General features: G+C 47.1%; 1 protein-coding gene across 9 annotated transcripts in view; it reads left to right on the top strand.

Moving 5' to 3' along the window:
• Positions 1-16,750, top strand: part of LOC138743094 (glutamate receptor 1-like) — a 114,780-nt gene that overhangs the window by 58,621 nt on the left and 39,409 nt on the right. Inside the window, exon 12 of one of the 9 annotated variants that reach the window (XM_069897925.1) lies at positions 5,181-5,288. The exons of the other annotated variants lie outside the window; for them this stretch is intronic. Within the exon in view, the coding sequence (XP_069754026.1) occupies positions 5,181-5,196 (16 nt within the window). The 3' untranslated portion in view covers positions 5,197-5,288. Of the gene's footprint in view, positions 1-5,180; positions 5,289-16,750 lie in introns of those variants that run through there. 9 annotated transcript variants of the gene reach the window in all.

The raw sequence follows: 16,750 nt of genomic DNA, 5'->3' as shown, positions 1-16,750 counted from the left end.
CAGGATTTCCAGCTCGTGATGGAGACTGAACAGCTGGATATGTCGTGGAAGAAACCTACACCTGCCATTCTTGACGTGGACCTTGGCCATTGAAGCCCTTATCCCTGGTTGGACGTGGTCCCCTCATAGTGCTATTGTCTTGTCAGTATCGGTTTGATCTGTGCTGGGAGCTGACAGCTCTGCAACATTTCTGGAGTTCCTGGATGAAATGGGAGGCTATGAAAATGCCATTTCACAAGACCCATTTGTCAGTTGATGTTGGACGAAGCATTTCTGTTCTCTACACCTTGTCTGTGGACCACCACCTGGGCTGTGCCCACCGAACACCACCTGGGCAGGAAGCTTGATCATTTGTTAGGAGCCATGAGCTGATCACTCTGTTGGAACCTCCACAGGTGGTCATTCTGGCCACTGGACCACTTTGATGTGCAGAGCAGCCACTGACTCCAGAGTGTTGGGACCAATCGGGCACACTACCCGATCCAGCAGCCTTGAGCTGTCCGTCAATCAATGTTTCTCACGTTGAAATTAATATGGGTGAATATCCCCGACTGACCCCGCACCGGGGTGGGTGGATATCCTTGACCCCATGCCGGGGCGAGTGGATATCTCCAACCGACACCACACTGGGTGGGAAAATATCTGCAACCCACCCTGGGTCAGTAAGTATCCTTGACCCCACACTGGGCCAGGTAAATATCCTGACCCCATGCTGTGGTGGGTAAATATCCTCGACCCCACACTGGGCCAGGTAAATATCCTCGACCCCACACCGGGGTGGGTAAATATCTTTGACCCCATGCCGGGGTGGGTAAATATCCTCGACCCCACAATATGCCAGGTAAATATCCTCGACCCCACGCTGGGGTTGGTAAATATCCTCAACCCCACTCTGGACCAGGTAAATATCCTTGACCCCATGCCAGGGCGGGTAAATATCCTCAACCCCAAACTGGGCCAGGTAAATATTCTCAACCCTACATCGGGCTGGGTAAATATCCTCGACCTCACAATGGGGCGGGTGGATATCCCTGACCAACCCCACAGTGGGGCGGGAAAATACCTCCAACCCACATTGGGCCAGGTAAATATCCTCAACCCCATGCTGTGGTGGGTAAATATCCTCGACCCCACACTGGGCCAGGTAAATATCCTCAACTCCGGGCCGGGTAAATATCCTCAACCCCACACTGGGCCAGGTAAATATCCTCGACCCCACACTAGGGTGGGTAAATATACTCGATCCCACACTGGACTGGGTAAATATCCTCGACCTCACTCTGGGTGGGTAAATATCCCGACCCCACGCCGAAGTAGGTGAATATCCCCCACCAACCCCACACCGTGGCGGGTGGATATCGTAGTTTTTCCCTGAGAGTGTTGGAATTTGGAATGTTATGCCTGAGGAGTGGTGGATCAGAGCCCCTGATATCTATGTGGCCCTGTGTGGCTGAACAGTACTAGTACAGCTGAGTACAGTGATCAGTGTGACTGTGGGACTCTGACCACAAATGATGGATGTGAGAGGGCTGAGATAGTGGACAATTCAGAATAAGTTCTCTGGATCACCTCAAAAACAGCCTTCAATGCCATTATTCCCTCAATGGTGGTCAACAAACTCCCAACCCTGGGCCTCTGTACCCCCTCTACAACTGGATCCTTGACTTTCTTATTGGATACAACATTTCCTCCTCAGTAATTATCAACACAGGTGCACCCCAAGGATGTGTGCTTAGCCCACTGCTCTACACATTATACACCCATGACTATGTGACCAGGCACAATTCCAAGGCCATCTACAAGTTTGCCGATGACACGACTGTTGTTTGCAAAATCACAAATGGCAATGAGGAAGCGAACAGGAGGGAGATAGAAGTAGATCAGCTCGTTGAATGGTGTAACAACAGCAACCTTGCACTCAACATCAGCAAAACCAAGGAGATTATGGTGAATTTCAGGAGGAAGTCAGGGGAATACGACCCAGTCCTCATTGAGGGCTCAGTAGTGGAGAGGATCAAGAATTTCAAATTCCTGGGTGTCAACATCTCCGAGGATCTGTCTTGGAGCCTCCATGTCAATGCAATCATGAAGAAAGCTCGTCATTGGCTATACTGTAAACTAAAACTGTCATAAACTCCAACAGGTGAACTGTGGAGAGCATTCTGGCTGGTTGCATCACTGCCTGGTACGGAGGCGCCAACTCGCAGAACAAGAATAAACTCGAGAGGGTTGTTAACTCGGCCTGCGACATCACAGGCACCAGACTTCACTCCTCGAGGACATCGACATGAGGCGGTGTCTTAAGAAAGCAGCCTCTATTATCAAAGACCCCCACCACCCAGGCCATGCCCTCTTCGCTCTGCTACCATCAGGAGAAATGGTACAGGGGCCTAAAGATGAGCACACAGTAGCACAAGGACAGTTTCTTCCCCTCTGCCATCAGATTCCGGAATGATCCATGAACCCCAGACACTGCCTGACTGTGACTTTTTGTGCATTATTTTAAATTTATTTTTGGAAGGTGGTTTATGTAAATATTTGCTCTTTGACGCTGCTGCAAAACAACAAATTTTGTGATTTGTTCGTGACGATGAATTTTGATTCTGAGATTGAGAGGCGTGGTGTGGATGGGAGTGGGTGAGGATGCAGGGAGTCAGTCAAGGAGCCTTCAAGTTGCAGCTCATTGAGGGAACCAGGGTGGGAAGTCCAACCTGAGTCACAGCCTCTGTCAGTGCAGAACTCATTACACACCAGTATCATGAAAAGGGATGTGGTGGTGTGTGAAGCGCTATATAAACTCAGACTGTCTTCTTATTGTTCCGTGTTTCTTGTGCTGAGTTTATTCCACTGCTGCATGTAGTATGGAGAATTCAAAGTTCATCGTTCACTTCCGTTGTCATGTTAACTTGTAAAATTCATTCCTCCCTGTTTCATGACCTGACCAATGCATCGAATCAGATTGCTCCAAATATAACTGGAGCTGGGATTACATCAGTCATCCAAGATACTATGTAAATGCATGTCTCACATTCTGTCATTTACTGTTTCATGTACGGACCCTGATTCACAAGATAATTGTTCAATGTTTGCAAACTGTTGTGTGTACAACAAGGTATTCACTGTGTAGCTGCCACTGAATGTAGTGAGGCAATAAGGCACTCACTCTTTCATATATACTTTGCTCAGATTTAGCTTCTCAATTCTTGGACACCTCTTCCACACTCGAACTGGATTACACTGGGAAATATTGCAAATCACTGGATCTCACTGGAATTTACTGGCCTATCATGGATTATACTGGACTTCACTGAACCATGTTGGTCCACAGTGGAATTCACTTGTCTATTCTGGACTTTGCTGGGCTACACTGGAATTCACTTTCCCTTGCTGTCTACACTGGAACTCACAATACCATTCTGGTTTTACTGGCCAACAATGGAACACACTCAAATGTATGGAACCTGACTGCACTGGAACACACTGGTCTACTGGAATATACTGAACTTAGATGACACTGGAATTCGCTGGAGCCACTGGAACACTTTGAACTGCATGGTCAGGTGGTGACGGTGGTGCCTCTGGCCTGACTTTCATTCTCTGTATCCTTGACAGATCTCCCGCCATTTGTCTATTACTCCTGGGCATGCACCACATCTGAATAAAACCAGAGGATGTTGGGGAGTCTCAGCAGGTCGGTCAGCATCTTTGGAGAAAGAATCCTTGACTGGCTGAGCACCTTCTGCATTTTCTGTTTTTACTTCAGATCTCCAGTGTCAGTAGTGTTTTGCTCTTCTCCCGGTACCCCATCCATCTCACCCCTCTCCCAAGATTATGTGTTCGTCTCTGTGGCTACTGACCTACCTTCCACCAGTGCTAAACATCACCTAGCCATCACCCTCAACCTGTCATCAGGCCATGTGGTCTGCCTGTACCCCTGACTGCCCACTGACATTCACCCACTCCATGACCTTTCTCCTGCTCTACCTAACCCTCTCCTACCACCCACCATGGCCCCACCAAATTACATGGTTACACCTCCAGCCCATTCAGCCTATAGGACCATGCTAGCTCAATGTCAGCGCAATCAAACAGACGCGCTGTCACCACCCTGAGAACTCTCCCACATCCCCATCCATCACCACTGAATCAGCTCTCTCCTCCTCTCTCCCTGCTCACACCCTCCCCTACTTCACTTCCCTACCACCCTTCTTCCCTCCTCCCTCCTTATCCCCTACCTTCTACCCCTTCCTCTCCCCTCTTCCCTCCCTCCCTTCCTTCCCTATCCCATCCTTCGCTTCCTCTCCTTTTCCAATCACACCTCCCACTTCTTTGCCACCCTCTCCCCTCCACCATCCCCTCCATCCTTCCCTCCATCCCTTCTCCTCACCCCCACCTCTCTCTCCCTCCCCACCTCCCCTCCCTCCCTTCCTTCTTTATCCCATCCTTTGCTTCCTCTCCTTTTCTCCTCACACCTTCCTCTTCACTGGCCACCGTCTCTCCCTCCCTTCCACCCTCCCCTCTGTCATCCCTTCCCCTCACCCCATTTCTCTCTCCCCCACCCCCTCCACCTTCCATCTCCCCTTCCCTCCCTCTCCCCCACCTCCCTTTCCCTCACCCCTACCTCTCTCTCTCCCCTCCACCTCCCCCTCCCCCTCTCTGTCCCTCCCCACCTCCCCTCTCTTTCCCCTAACCACCACCTCTCTCGCTCCCCTTCACCTCCCCACCTCCTCTCCCTCTCCCTCCCTCCCCACCTCCTCTCCCTCCCTTTCCCCTCACTCCCACCTCTCTCTCTCCCCTCCACCTCCCCACCTCCTCTCCCCTCTCTCCCTCCCTTTCCCCTTACCCCCACCTCTTTCTTCCCCCCTCCCCTCTCCCTGCCCACCTCCCATATTGATTGAACTCTTAGTGAAGTTCCCTGCATGGCTGGCTGTCTGTTGACGGGGTTGTGTTCCTGTGTGATGCATTTATCCATGTTACTGTGGTGTGTCCCAAAGTAGACTGATCATTCAGGCTGGACGTCCAGAAGATGCCCCAATCCCATCAGTCTCTAGTGAATGAAGCATAGTATGTACTCATGCCAAATCATCCCCTACTTTATATACTGACAAAGAAATTGAAAATGTTTGTAAGCGTCCCCTAAACTGGATGATGTACTAAAGCTTATCATTCCTGCATTGCAGTGAGACGACACACTGAAAGGACCTGCTTGGCTGCAGAGAGCACTGGGAGTACCTGAAGTTGTGCAAGGCGCCATATAAATGCAAGAGTTCCTTTTTATCATTCAGCACGTTAAGTACAAGAGAAGCAGCATCTGGAAACGTTCAAAGGTCAGGCAGCATCGGTGGAGAAAAAATAATATTTCAGTTCAATAAATTTCATCAGAAATGGAGAAGGTTAGTGCAGGGTTTAGAGCAGGGTGGCCAAACAATTTCGATCTTGGGCCACATACAGAAAAATACAAGAATTCACAGGCCAAACAATATTAATCCCGGCCATGTTTAACCAGTTACACTGCAAGAAAAACTGTGTTTAGTCCAGAAAACCCTTGTGCCATCAAAAATCAATTTTCTATCAAAGTAACTATATGACATTACTAAACAGTTTAACTGTTGACATTGCAGTAGTTTACTGATGTACGGTCGGCATTTCTGTATCTGCTGCTCATCCATTTAAATGAATACTATAAAACTCCTCTGAAGCTACGGCAGCAACATCTAGTGTTGAAACCAGGAAGTGCAATGTACATGCAGTGCAATTTGTTGTGAGAGGGAGGCAATGTTCCTCTCCTGGGCCATGGGCTGCAGTTGGCCCAGGGGCTGCAGCGTGGCCACCCCTGAATTAGGGGGATGTACATTGTGTGAGGGCAGAGGTTCACTCTGAACATTATGTTTAGCACAGACATGGGCAGTAGGGCCTGTCCCTGGGCTGGGCTATCAGGCATGAAGGGGCCAAAGGGCCTGTCCCTGTGCCAGACGGGTTGATGTTTGTTAAACATAATGTAAGATTTTGAGCAAAGAGGGAGAGAGAGAGGAAAGGGCTTCCTGACATCTGGTGTGCAATATTTTCTATCCTAAAGTCTACTTATAGTTGTATTTAGCAAGGCATTTGGACACAATGAGGTATTGAGGCCCTGAGCCTATCGCTTATTGTGTGATGTTGCAGTGAAAGCTCCCTGATGTAATGCAGCAGGGAGTAGCCTGTACTGAACCTGGCCCTTCACTGTTCGATGCACAGACAAATACACCAAGAGTTCACCGCCTCAGTGAAGGGGTGATGTGTGAAACCAAGGCTGAGGAACGGGGCTGTCCTACCTTCATTTAATGATGAGGTTAGCTTTTCCGGTGTGATACACTCGAATCACAAAGCCATTGATGTGTGCAAGGTTTTACCGACAGAGGTTGGGGAAGGAACATGTCTGGCTCTCTGTGTCAAGTACGTCCAGGCAGCTTGCAGCCAGCTGTGTGGGAGATGGGAATTAAAGAGGCATTGATAATGATCTCTGTGTGGTGCATTCACAGAACATTCCAGGTCCTTCAGCCCACAAGGTCATGCAGACTGATGTAAACTCACTCCACCACAATCTATCCTTCCCTCCCTCACAATCTATCCTTCCCTCCCTCACACCTGTAACCCTCTTTTTCTTGCATCTACGTGCGTGTCTAAGAGTCTTTTAAATTTCCCTATTGTACCAGCCCCCACCCCCGGCCACACATTCTAGGCTCCCACCACTGGTTTAATAAAGGTGTATAAGATTATGAAGGGCATAGATTGAGCGGACGGCAACAGCTTTTTCCAAGGTGACAGTAGAAAATATCTGGTTAAGGTGAGAGGAGGAAAGTTTGGAGGAGGTGTCAGTGGTAACTTTTTATACACAGAGTGGTAGATGCGTGGACCACATTGGTGGAGGCTGGGACATTAGGGGCATGTAAAAAAAATTTCATAGGCACATGAATGAAAGGAAATGGAGAGTAGAGAAGGTGATGTGCCCTCAGTTTATGTCCGTCAACACCACATCATAGGCTGAAGGTCCTTTACTTTGCTGCAGGGTTCTACGAGCCATGCCCCAGAAACCTGCAATGCCTTTCTCTCATTGGATCACACTGACCATGGATTTATTGAATCCCTTGTTTCCGGACTGGCTCTTTACAGAGGAAATCGGCCTTGTCCCTGTCCATGCTCTCCACAATTCTGTGAATTAACTCTGCTCACCCTCAGTGAGGGGCCAATCATTTCCCCTGTCAGGTGTTGTTCCTGGTGTCAGGATAACAACCTCTCAATGTCAGCAAATTGAGGGAGTTGGTCATTGAACTGGAAACAGAGGGGAGCATCCTCCCTGCATATGCCAACAGTGTTGAGTGGAGATGGGCCTGGTCCAACCTCGTTGAAGTTATGGCCAAGAAGGTATTGCAAATAAAGACGCCGTGTGGAAATGTGGCATGTCCGTTATAGATGCAGCATGGGGGGGAGGGAGTGGGTATCACCACATGGGACGGGAACCACAGCGAGTTGTGATCACAGCTCAGCCCACACAATCTTCCCACCCCTCCATCCACCCAACTGCCTCAAGGAAGGTGCTGCATGGAAGGGACGACTGTCCCCTCATAGTAACACACCCCCTACCCCCCACCCCCAAATCACAACCCCACCCCGTCACACACCTCCACCCCCTAGTCACACTTCTCTCCCCACCCCCCACTTACCAGTCACACCAACCTCCCCACAGCCCCCATCACAGTTCCCCCCCCAACTCGCTATTGGGCGGGTACATGAACCTCCAGACTCCATGATAGTTTGTTTGCTACCAGACTTATACTTGCACCTTTAACTGGGACAGACAATCTCCCTGTATGATAGAACTCTACTTTCCTCAATATCATGGACTCATTACTGCACCACTCCCACTTCATTTCTTATTCATTTGTTAATTGAGCATTACCTGGTGCATGATTTGCCTGAATGGTGCACAACATGAAGCTCCTTATTCTGTCTAGGGAAATGTGACAGTAATTCAAATCACTTCAATCAGTAGAGCTAAACCAGGGCTATAAAGTTATCTGTGGAACTGCATCATGGTTTATGGTCATCTGTGGAGCTACACCATGTTTATGGGAATCTCTGGAACTCTACCATAGTTTATGGAAATCTGTGAAGGTACACTATGTTTATGGGAATATGTGGAGCTACACTGTAGTTTACAGTAATCAGTGGAACTACACTATGGTTTATGGTAATCTGTGGGGCTACACTGTAGTTTACAGTAATCTTTTGTCCTACAATGTGGTTTACGGTAATCCGTGGAGATACACTGTGGTTTATGGTAATCTGTGGAGATACACTGATGTTTATGGTAATCTGTGGCCCTACACTGTGGTTCACGGTAATCTGTGGAGATACACTGTGGTTTAAGGTAATCTGTGGCCCTACACTGTTGTTTACGGTAATCTGTGGAGATACACTGATGTTTATGGTAATCTATGGCCCTACACTGTGGTTCACGGTAATCTGTGGCACTACATTGTGGTTTATGGTAATCTGTGACCCTACACTGTGGTTTACAGTAATCTGTGACACTACTCTGTGGTTTACGGTAATCTGTGGCACTACTCTGTGTTTTAATGTAATTGTGCCCCTACACTGTGGTTTATGGTAATCTGTGGCACTACTCCGTGTTTTAATGTAACTGTGGTCCTACACTGTGGTTTACGGCACTCTTTAAATCTGTAGCACTACTCCGTGTTTTAACTGTGGCCCTACACTATGGTTTATGGTAATCTGTGGCACTACATTGTGTTTTAACTGTGGCTATTGTGTTTTAACTGTGGCCCTACACTATGGTTTACGGTAATCTGTGCCACTACTCCGTGTTTTAATGTAACTGTGGCCCTACACTGTGGTTTACGGTAATCTGTGGCACTCCATTGTGTCTTACGGTAATCTGTGACACTATTTGGTTTATCTGTGGCCCTACACTGTAATTTTTGAATCTGAATATGGGTTTCTGCAGTGAGTTTCACCTAAAACCGATTATTCAGGGAATTGTGAAACTCCTCACTTAATCCTGGATACACTGGATGATCAAGGAGTGTTGATCATAGTTTTATTTGGAGAGGACAAACTGCATGATTGATGGATGTTTCATTGAGACGTAGACCCTGAGCAGTGCGCTCCAGTCTCTCGACCACTGATGCAGACGTGCACTAAACACTAATGTTCTCTGAGAGTTGAATTCAGGAACGTAACAAAAACAATAACTTTAATAAAAGTTAAAAGTAAGCGCCTGCCTAAATGTTTCCAGGCCTGGATGAAGGGGTTAAGCCTGAAACGTTGGTTCTGTATCTTTACTGTTGCTATATAAAATACTGTACACTGTGTGACCTGCTGAGTTCCTCCACCATTTTTACTCAACCACTGTGACCTGCAGACTTTTTTGTTTTACTAAAAGCTATTAACAAATAGTTTCTGGAAGTTAGTGCCACACTGTGAATCTCTTCACAGAGGAACATGCTGAAGCGTGTGTCCCAGTGCGATACAGAGTGCTGAGGTATGACCTGTCTGCTGCAGTATGTCATCAGTAAAAAAGGCAAGCAGCTAGGCAGGGTAAAGTATGACATACCTTCCACACCTTCACTCGAAGAGTTGAGCTTGTTCCAATTCTGACCAGAGTAACTCAAGCCCAACATCATTTGTTTGTCTGCTCGATATGTACTAACCAAATCTCCTCCTCTTTTGCTTCTTTACTGTAAGAGAAGAGCCTATACTAAAAATGACAGGCAGAAGGCAATTTTTTACATGTTCTGTACTGTTTATACAACAATAAAGGATTATTGTATCTTGAATGTAATATTTAAATGCTGATGGGAATTGGGAAAGAGTTGTTTGCAGAGAGTTGGTTGGATGGAACTGCTTGGTGACCTAGAATAACCTTGTAATTCAACCTTCTGTGCAAGGTTCAATGTGCAGAGCTTATCAAAGATCCATTCATGTTTTCTGTACAGAGCAGAATGATGAATATGATCATTCTTGGTTTCAAGAAGATGATTTCACAAAAAATTATAATCCCATGTTCAATCTATGATGAAGTAAAGTGACACTCCACAACTCTCGTTAATGTATTGTGTGGAACACTGAAACATTGAGGATAATTATTTACGTACTATGGAATATGTTGATATATTAAGATCCTTAATATTATAGTTTGAAGCATATAAAGGCCACATTTATGTTCATTGGAGATGACAATAATTGTAGAATAAAATCTGTGAAAACTCATTAGACACTTATTTCTACACCATGGGATCTATTGAAGAATTTTTCAGTGTATAATGGGGAACACTAAGGTGTGCAAAATCTTGGAGGTTGCCAAGTGTATGTGACTGTCATTGATGTTCCTAGAAATGGATCAAAATATGGAAAGCATTTATGTATGATTCTGAATATAGTCAAGCATTTAACATGCCTGTGGAGTATTCTGAGCCACACAGGGCGCTCAGTATGTGCCTGTGAGTAATACCAAAACATAATAATAGTGATTATGTACCATGGAGTGTACTAAACCAAACATCTTTTAACATACAGTGGCATATACCTGTATTTTGAACTGAATCAAATACATACGTCAGTTTACTGTCCTGAGAATCCTCTGAAAGTGTGTAAGACAATTATTTATGAACTTGCAAGATACTAAAGATTTTTCTGGCATCTTTCCAGGCACTGTGTAGTGTATGAATATAATAGACCTGCTTATGTAGTGCGGAGTACACCAGAAACTTAGTCAGATCCTGTGGATAATTCTACAGAATATACGGCAAATAAAAGATGGATCTTGTACTGTGGAGTATCCAAAGCTTTCACCATGACTTCAACTTCACTTGGGTCCATATCTGGCAACATCTCCCCTTCCTCGATATCTCTGTCTCTATCTCGGGAGACAAACTCTCAACAGACATCTTCTACAAACCCACCAACTCCTGCAGCGACCTCGACAACACCTCTTCCCACCCTGTCCCCTGTAAGGATTCCATTCCCTTCTCTCAATTCCTCTGTCTCTATCGCATCTGCTCCCATGATGAGAACTTCCATGCCAGAACATTCAAGGTGTCCTCCTTCAAAAAGTGTGACTTCCAATCCACCACCATCAATTCAATCTGTACCTTCATTATTACCTGCTCATCTGCCCTGGTCCCCTCCACACCTTGCTGAAACAAACACAGGATTCCGTTTGTCCTTGCCTACCATTCCACCAACCTCCTCATCCAACATTTTCCCTTCTCCACCTTTTGCAGCGACTGCTCTCTCTGTGACTCCCTCATCCACTCCTCCCTCCCCACCAATCTTCCCCTTGGGATCTACCCCAGGACTGCAGGAGATGCTCCACTTGTGCCCACACCTCCTCCCTCAACACCATTCAGGACCCAAACAGTCCTTCCAAGTGAAGCAACGTTTCACTTGTGAACCTGCAGGGTCACCTACTGCATCTGATGTTCCCGCTGTGGTCTCCTCAATGTCAGAGAGACTGGATGCAGTCTGGGAGATCGCTTCACTGAGCACCTCTGCTCTATCTGCATTAATGACAGGGATCTCCCAGTGGCCAATTCATTTCAATTCCACACCCTGGCATGTCTGTCCACGTTCTCATGCACTGCCAAACCAAGGCTACCCACAACCTGGAGGAACAACACCTAATATTCTGACTGGTCACTTTCCAACTGGATAGCATTCATCAACTTCTCCAGTTAGGGATCTCTCTCTCTCTCTCTCTCTCTTTCTCTCTCTCTCTCTCTCTCTCTCTCTCTCTCTCCCCCACCCATATCCACTGATATATTGGTTGATAATCTATCTTTATCTCCTACGAACTCTGCGAAACCAACTGGGTTCCTCCAGCATCTTTGTTTATTTACCACAATCACAGAGTCTGCAGATTTCCGAGTTTCCCTTCATATCCTCTTGCCTGTGATCTGTGCTCCTCCCCCTGCCCCTTCTTCCCCTCCTTCCCTGACCTTTTTATTCAGGGACCTGACTGCTTATTGCTCCATACTTTGATGAAGGGCTCAGTCCCAAAATGTTGGTTAAGAATATATTGGATAGATACATGGATGGGAGAGATTTGGAGGGTTAAGGAATGGGACTAGTGGAATAATGGTTGGCACAGACTAAGAGGGCTGAATGACCTGTTTTCTGTGCTGAAGCGTCTATAGTTCTAATGCCTCATTGTCAAGGCTCAGAAACAAGCACCAGGACCTGGCCTGGCTGGCAGTGAGAGGAGCCCTCCAAGTCACATCCTTCCTGTACGACCGGAAAGTCACCCACCACTCATGTTGTCCCCGAGATGAGTGCGGTGGAGATGAGACAGTCGGCTTCCTCTTTGCTGAATACAGATTCCCTAAGAATGTGTGGAGAAGGATGCAGGGATCCTGGTCACAATTCACCCCCAGCGGCAGCGTGACAGAGGGCTCTGATCTATAGACTGTTCCCAGGGACACATACAGAGTCCGACATCCAGACCTGCTGGAAGACCATCGACTCAGTGAAAGATACCCTTTGATTTGCCTGAAACCTGCTGGCATTTCAGTACATGGAGATGTGGGTGAGGGTACGCTGCCGACTGGGACATTCCGGGCTGCAGGGGTACATGCTGAGGGACATACTGAGGCTTGGTGCAGCCAACACAAGGGCTCTGTGGGGAAAGACACAATTCAGAGCCCTCCCATTACCAGGCACTGAGGGGCTGAGACCAAGGGGGGGAAGCCCCTGAACCAACAGAGGGGAGAAATGACAAAATGGCAATAAGGTGGGAACAGAGGAAATAGAGAGTGTCTAATAATGTAGATGTTGGGAGTGAACGGACACGACACTAAGGGTCTGAAAAGGCATGGAACAGTTTTCTTTGTTGTAAATAATTTATTATGAATATTTTTGGAAAAGAATATCAATCTTTATATGAATGCTGCGAGACCTGCACTTTTGTACATTAAACTATAATTACAGCATCTGCTGACTTTCCTATTGAAGTCAGATTTGTTTTGGTATCACTGAATCTACTAATGTATGTAAAATCCTCATTTACAGTTTCTGAGTGATTTAGTAGTTTGTGTATGAAGCAGGGAGCTATGGATCTGGTTTACATCTAAGGTATATATGGACCTCTCCAACATATGTAAAATGCTCATTAATTACTCTGGAATACACCAGAACACTTTAATATATGTAGCAAGGATAATACTAAATCATGAAATCACTCCAAGCAAGAAGGTTGTGTCTGCTGAGCTGTTCGCCTTTTATGTGCTCTGAGTTGTCCAAAGTGGGCAGGGAATTGAGTTCTGCACCATGTGGTGTATTAAAGCCCATCACACACTCTTTAATATAGGACTAACAGAAAATAATGAAACATTCATCTCTGTTCTGAGGAAAATTAAAACAAATGGCAAACGGTTGTCCAAAGCATCAACGAAAGCCTGCTGTGTGTGGGGACACCTTGTCGGGGCTGAGCCTGCTGTGTGTGGGGATGCCCTGGCAGGGCTGAACCTGCTGTGTGTGGGGACGCCCTGGCGGGGCTGAACCTGTTTTTATGGGAACACCCTGGTGGAGCTGAACCTGTTGTGTGTGGGGACGCCCTGGTGGGACTGAACCTGTTTTGTGTGGGGACGCCCTGGCGGGGCTGAACCTGCTGTGTGTGGGGACGCCTTGGCATTGGTGTGCACCACTTCTCTGAACTTTTAATATTCCAATGTATATAAGACATCCGTTTATGTTCAGTATATAGTGGGAATATTGACACTCAGTTATCAATCTTGGAGTATTCTCAATTTATACTTTTTCACCTGAGGAAAAAAAATATTCTGAAGCCTCTTGTTTTATTGCTGTGTTGTCAAGTATGGAATGATTATTTAATGTTTACCTAGCAAAAGCACAGTGTGTGTGTTAACCCACTAGTCCCCGTGCCTTGCCAGGGTGCGTTAACCCACTAGTCCCTGAGTTTGTGCCAGTGTGTGTAAACCCTCTAGTCCCCATGTCTGCGCCAGTGTGTGTTAACCCACTAGTCCCCGTGTGGTGCCAGTGTGTATTTTAACCCGCTAGTCCCCGTGTCTGTGCCAGGGTGTGTTAACCCACTAATCCCTTTTGTGCCAGTGTGTGTAAACCCTCTAGTCCCCATGTCTGTGCCAATATGAGTTAACCCACTGGTCCCTGTGTCCATGCCAGTGTGTTTTAACCCACTAGTCCCCATGTCTGTGCCAATGTGTGTTTTAACCCACTAGCCACCGTGTCTGTGCCAGTGTGCGTTAACCCACTAGTGCCAGTGTCCGTGGCAGTGTGTTAACCCGCTAGTCCCCATGTCTGTGCCAGTGTGCGTTAACCCACTAGTCCCCGTGTCTGTGCCAATGTGTTTTTTAACCCACTAGTCCCCATGTCTGTGCCAGTGTGCAGTAACCCACTAGTCCCCCATGTCTGTGCCAGTGTGCGTTAACCCACTGGACCACGTGTCTGTGCCAGTGTGTAAACCCACTAGTCCCTGTGTCCGTATCAATGTGTTAACCCACTAGTCCCTGTGTCTGTGGCAGTGTGTGTTAACCCACTAGTCCTTGTATCTTTGACAGTGTGTGTTAACCCACTTGTCCCTGTTTCCATGGCAATGTGTTAACCCACTAGTCCCCGTGCCTGTGGCAGTGTGTTAATCCACTAGTCCCTATGTCTGTGGCAGTGTGTGTTAACCCACTCGTCCCCTTGTCTGTGGCAGTGTGTTTTAACCCACTAGTCCCCTTGTCTGTGGCAGTGTGTGTTAACCCACTAGTCCCCTTGTCTGTGGCAGTGTGTGTTAACCCACTAGTCCCCTTGTCTGTGGCAGTGTGTGTTAACCCACTAGTCCCCGTGTCTGTGGCAGTGTGTGTTAACCCACTAGTCCCCGTGTCTGTGGCAGTGTGTGTTAACCCACTAGTCCACGTGCCTGTGGCAGTGTGTTAACCCACTAGTCCCCTTGTCTGTGGCAGTGTGTGTTAATCCACTAGTCCCCGTGTCTGTGGCAGTGTGTGTTAACCCACTAGTCCCCTTGTCTGTGGCAGTGTGTGTTAACCCACTAGTCCCCTTGTCTGTGGCAGTGTGTGTTAACCCACTAGTCCCCGTGTCTGTGGCAGTGTGTGTTAACCCACTAGTCCCCGTGTCTGTGGCAGTGTGTATTAACCCACTAGTCCCCGTGTCTGTGGCAGTGTGTGTTAACCCACTAGTCCCCTTGTCTGTGGCAGTGTGTGTTAACCCACTAGTCCCCGTGTCTGTGGCAGTGTGTGTTAACCCACTAGTCCCCGTGTCTGTGGCAGTGTGTGTTAACCCACTAGTCCCCTTGTCTGTGGCAGTGTGTTAACTCACTAGTCTCTGTGTACATACCAGTGTGTGTAAACCCACTAGTCTCTGTGTCCATGGCAGTGTGTTAACCCACTAGTCCCCGTGTCTGTGCCACTGTGTGTTAACCCAGTAGTCCCCTTGTCCATGGCAGTATATTAACCCATTAGTTCCTGTGTCCATGCCAGTGTATGTTAACCACTATTCACCACTTTCTGGATGAAATGGAAATCCGTAGTGTTGTGAGAACGTGGAGAAGGTCCCAGTAGCATCTGTGGAGAGAGTTTTGGAAATGATGAACAGATAAAGATGTACTGAAGTGGGTTAATCAACAGGCTCCTCTGTTGTGCAAGGAAGGAAGCTGTGACCATCACTTCCTAGTCAGGGTATAGGCCTGGTCTCACTGCCTTCATATGTGGATTGATTTGTTACTTGAGGAGTTGTAAATGGGACAGAATATTTTGAAGTGACCGTCACAATCTTGTCCTGACACTCACTGATGAAGTAGCTGCTGATGGTTAGGGCCAGGGCACTGCCTGAGGAGATGGGCCTGGGTTTGAGGCGATTAACCTCCAACCACCACAACCACCTTGCTCTGTGCCGGGTGTAACTCCAACCAGTGAAGATTCCCCAGTTCCAGTGACAGCACTTTAGCCACCACTGCCTGATGACCCATTCCATCAGATGCTGCCTTGGTCCTCACTTCCACCTCAGCCGTTGAGATGCTATCCGTTTTTACACCAAGGCAGTGCTGAGCTCAGGGGCGGAGTGACATTCAGGGAAACTGAAACTGGGCATGCTCAGTGTTATATCTCTGTCATTTGGGAGGCTTCTTAAATTACTTAGAGATGCGAGATTTCATTAACAGAAAAGACTTTACTTACTGATGTCTTCCACCATCTGAAGAAACTGTTCACATATGCCCCACAGTGGTGCACTACAGTTACTGCAGTGAGAAGGGTGTATTCTTACACGCTTACAAAATAGTTCACATTATCCCGACTATATAACATCCCTCCTTCTCAAGAGAAAGATAAATGTTGTGTTCTTTATCACTTTTTTTCCAGTGCAAATTAAGTAACTGAACTTGTACACTCATTTATTTACACAACTATTTTTAAATAGGTCTTAATGATATCGGACTGGTAGCAGTATGTTCCTTCGCCATCTTGTGGATTTGGCTCTGACCACTGGGCTCTGTGTTGCTGGTCCACGTGTCGGTGATGTAACTTGTTGTGCTTCACTTGACAACTGATGCGTTGATGTTTCACTACTGTTAGTAGTTGTGGTCTCTTCACTTGATACCTCACTTGATAGTGGTGTTGGAGGCTTTGCTGGTATTAAAGCTTTCTGCTTCATCACATCTTGTGTTGGCCGGATGTGAATTCTGTTTTTCCTCAGCTGATTGCCAGAGTCTGACTCG

Source organism: Narcine bancroftii, chromosome 9, assembly GCF_036971445.1.
Source record: "Narcine bancroftii isolate sNarBan1 chromosome 9, sNarBan1.hap1, whole genome shotgun sequence".
NCBI lineage: Eukaryota > Metazoa > Chordata > Chondrichthyes > Torpediniformes > Narcinidae > Narcine > Narcine bancroftii.
The sequence above is the reverse complement of the archived record's forward strand: the minus strand, read 5'-3'. Positions and strand labels throughout refer to the sequence as shown.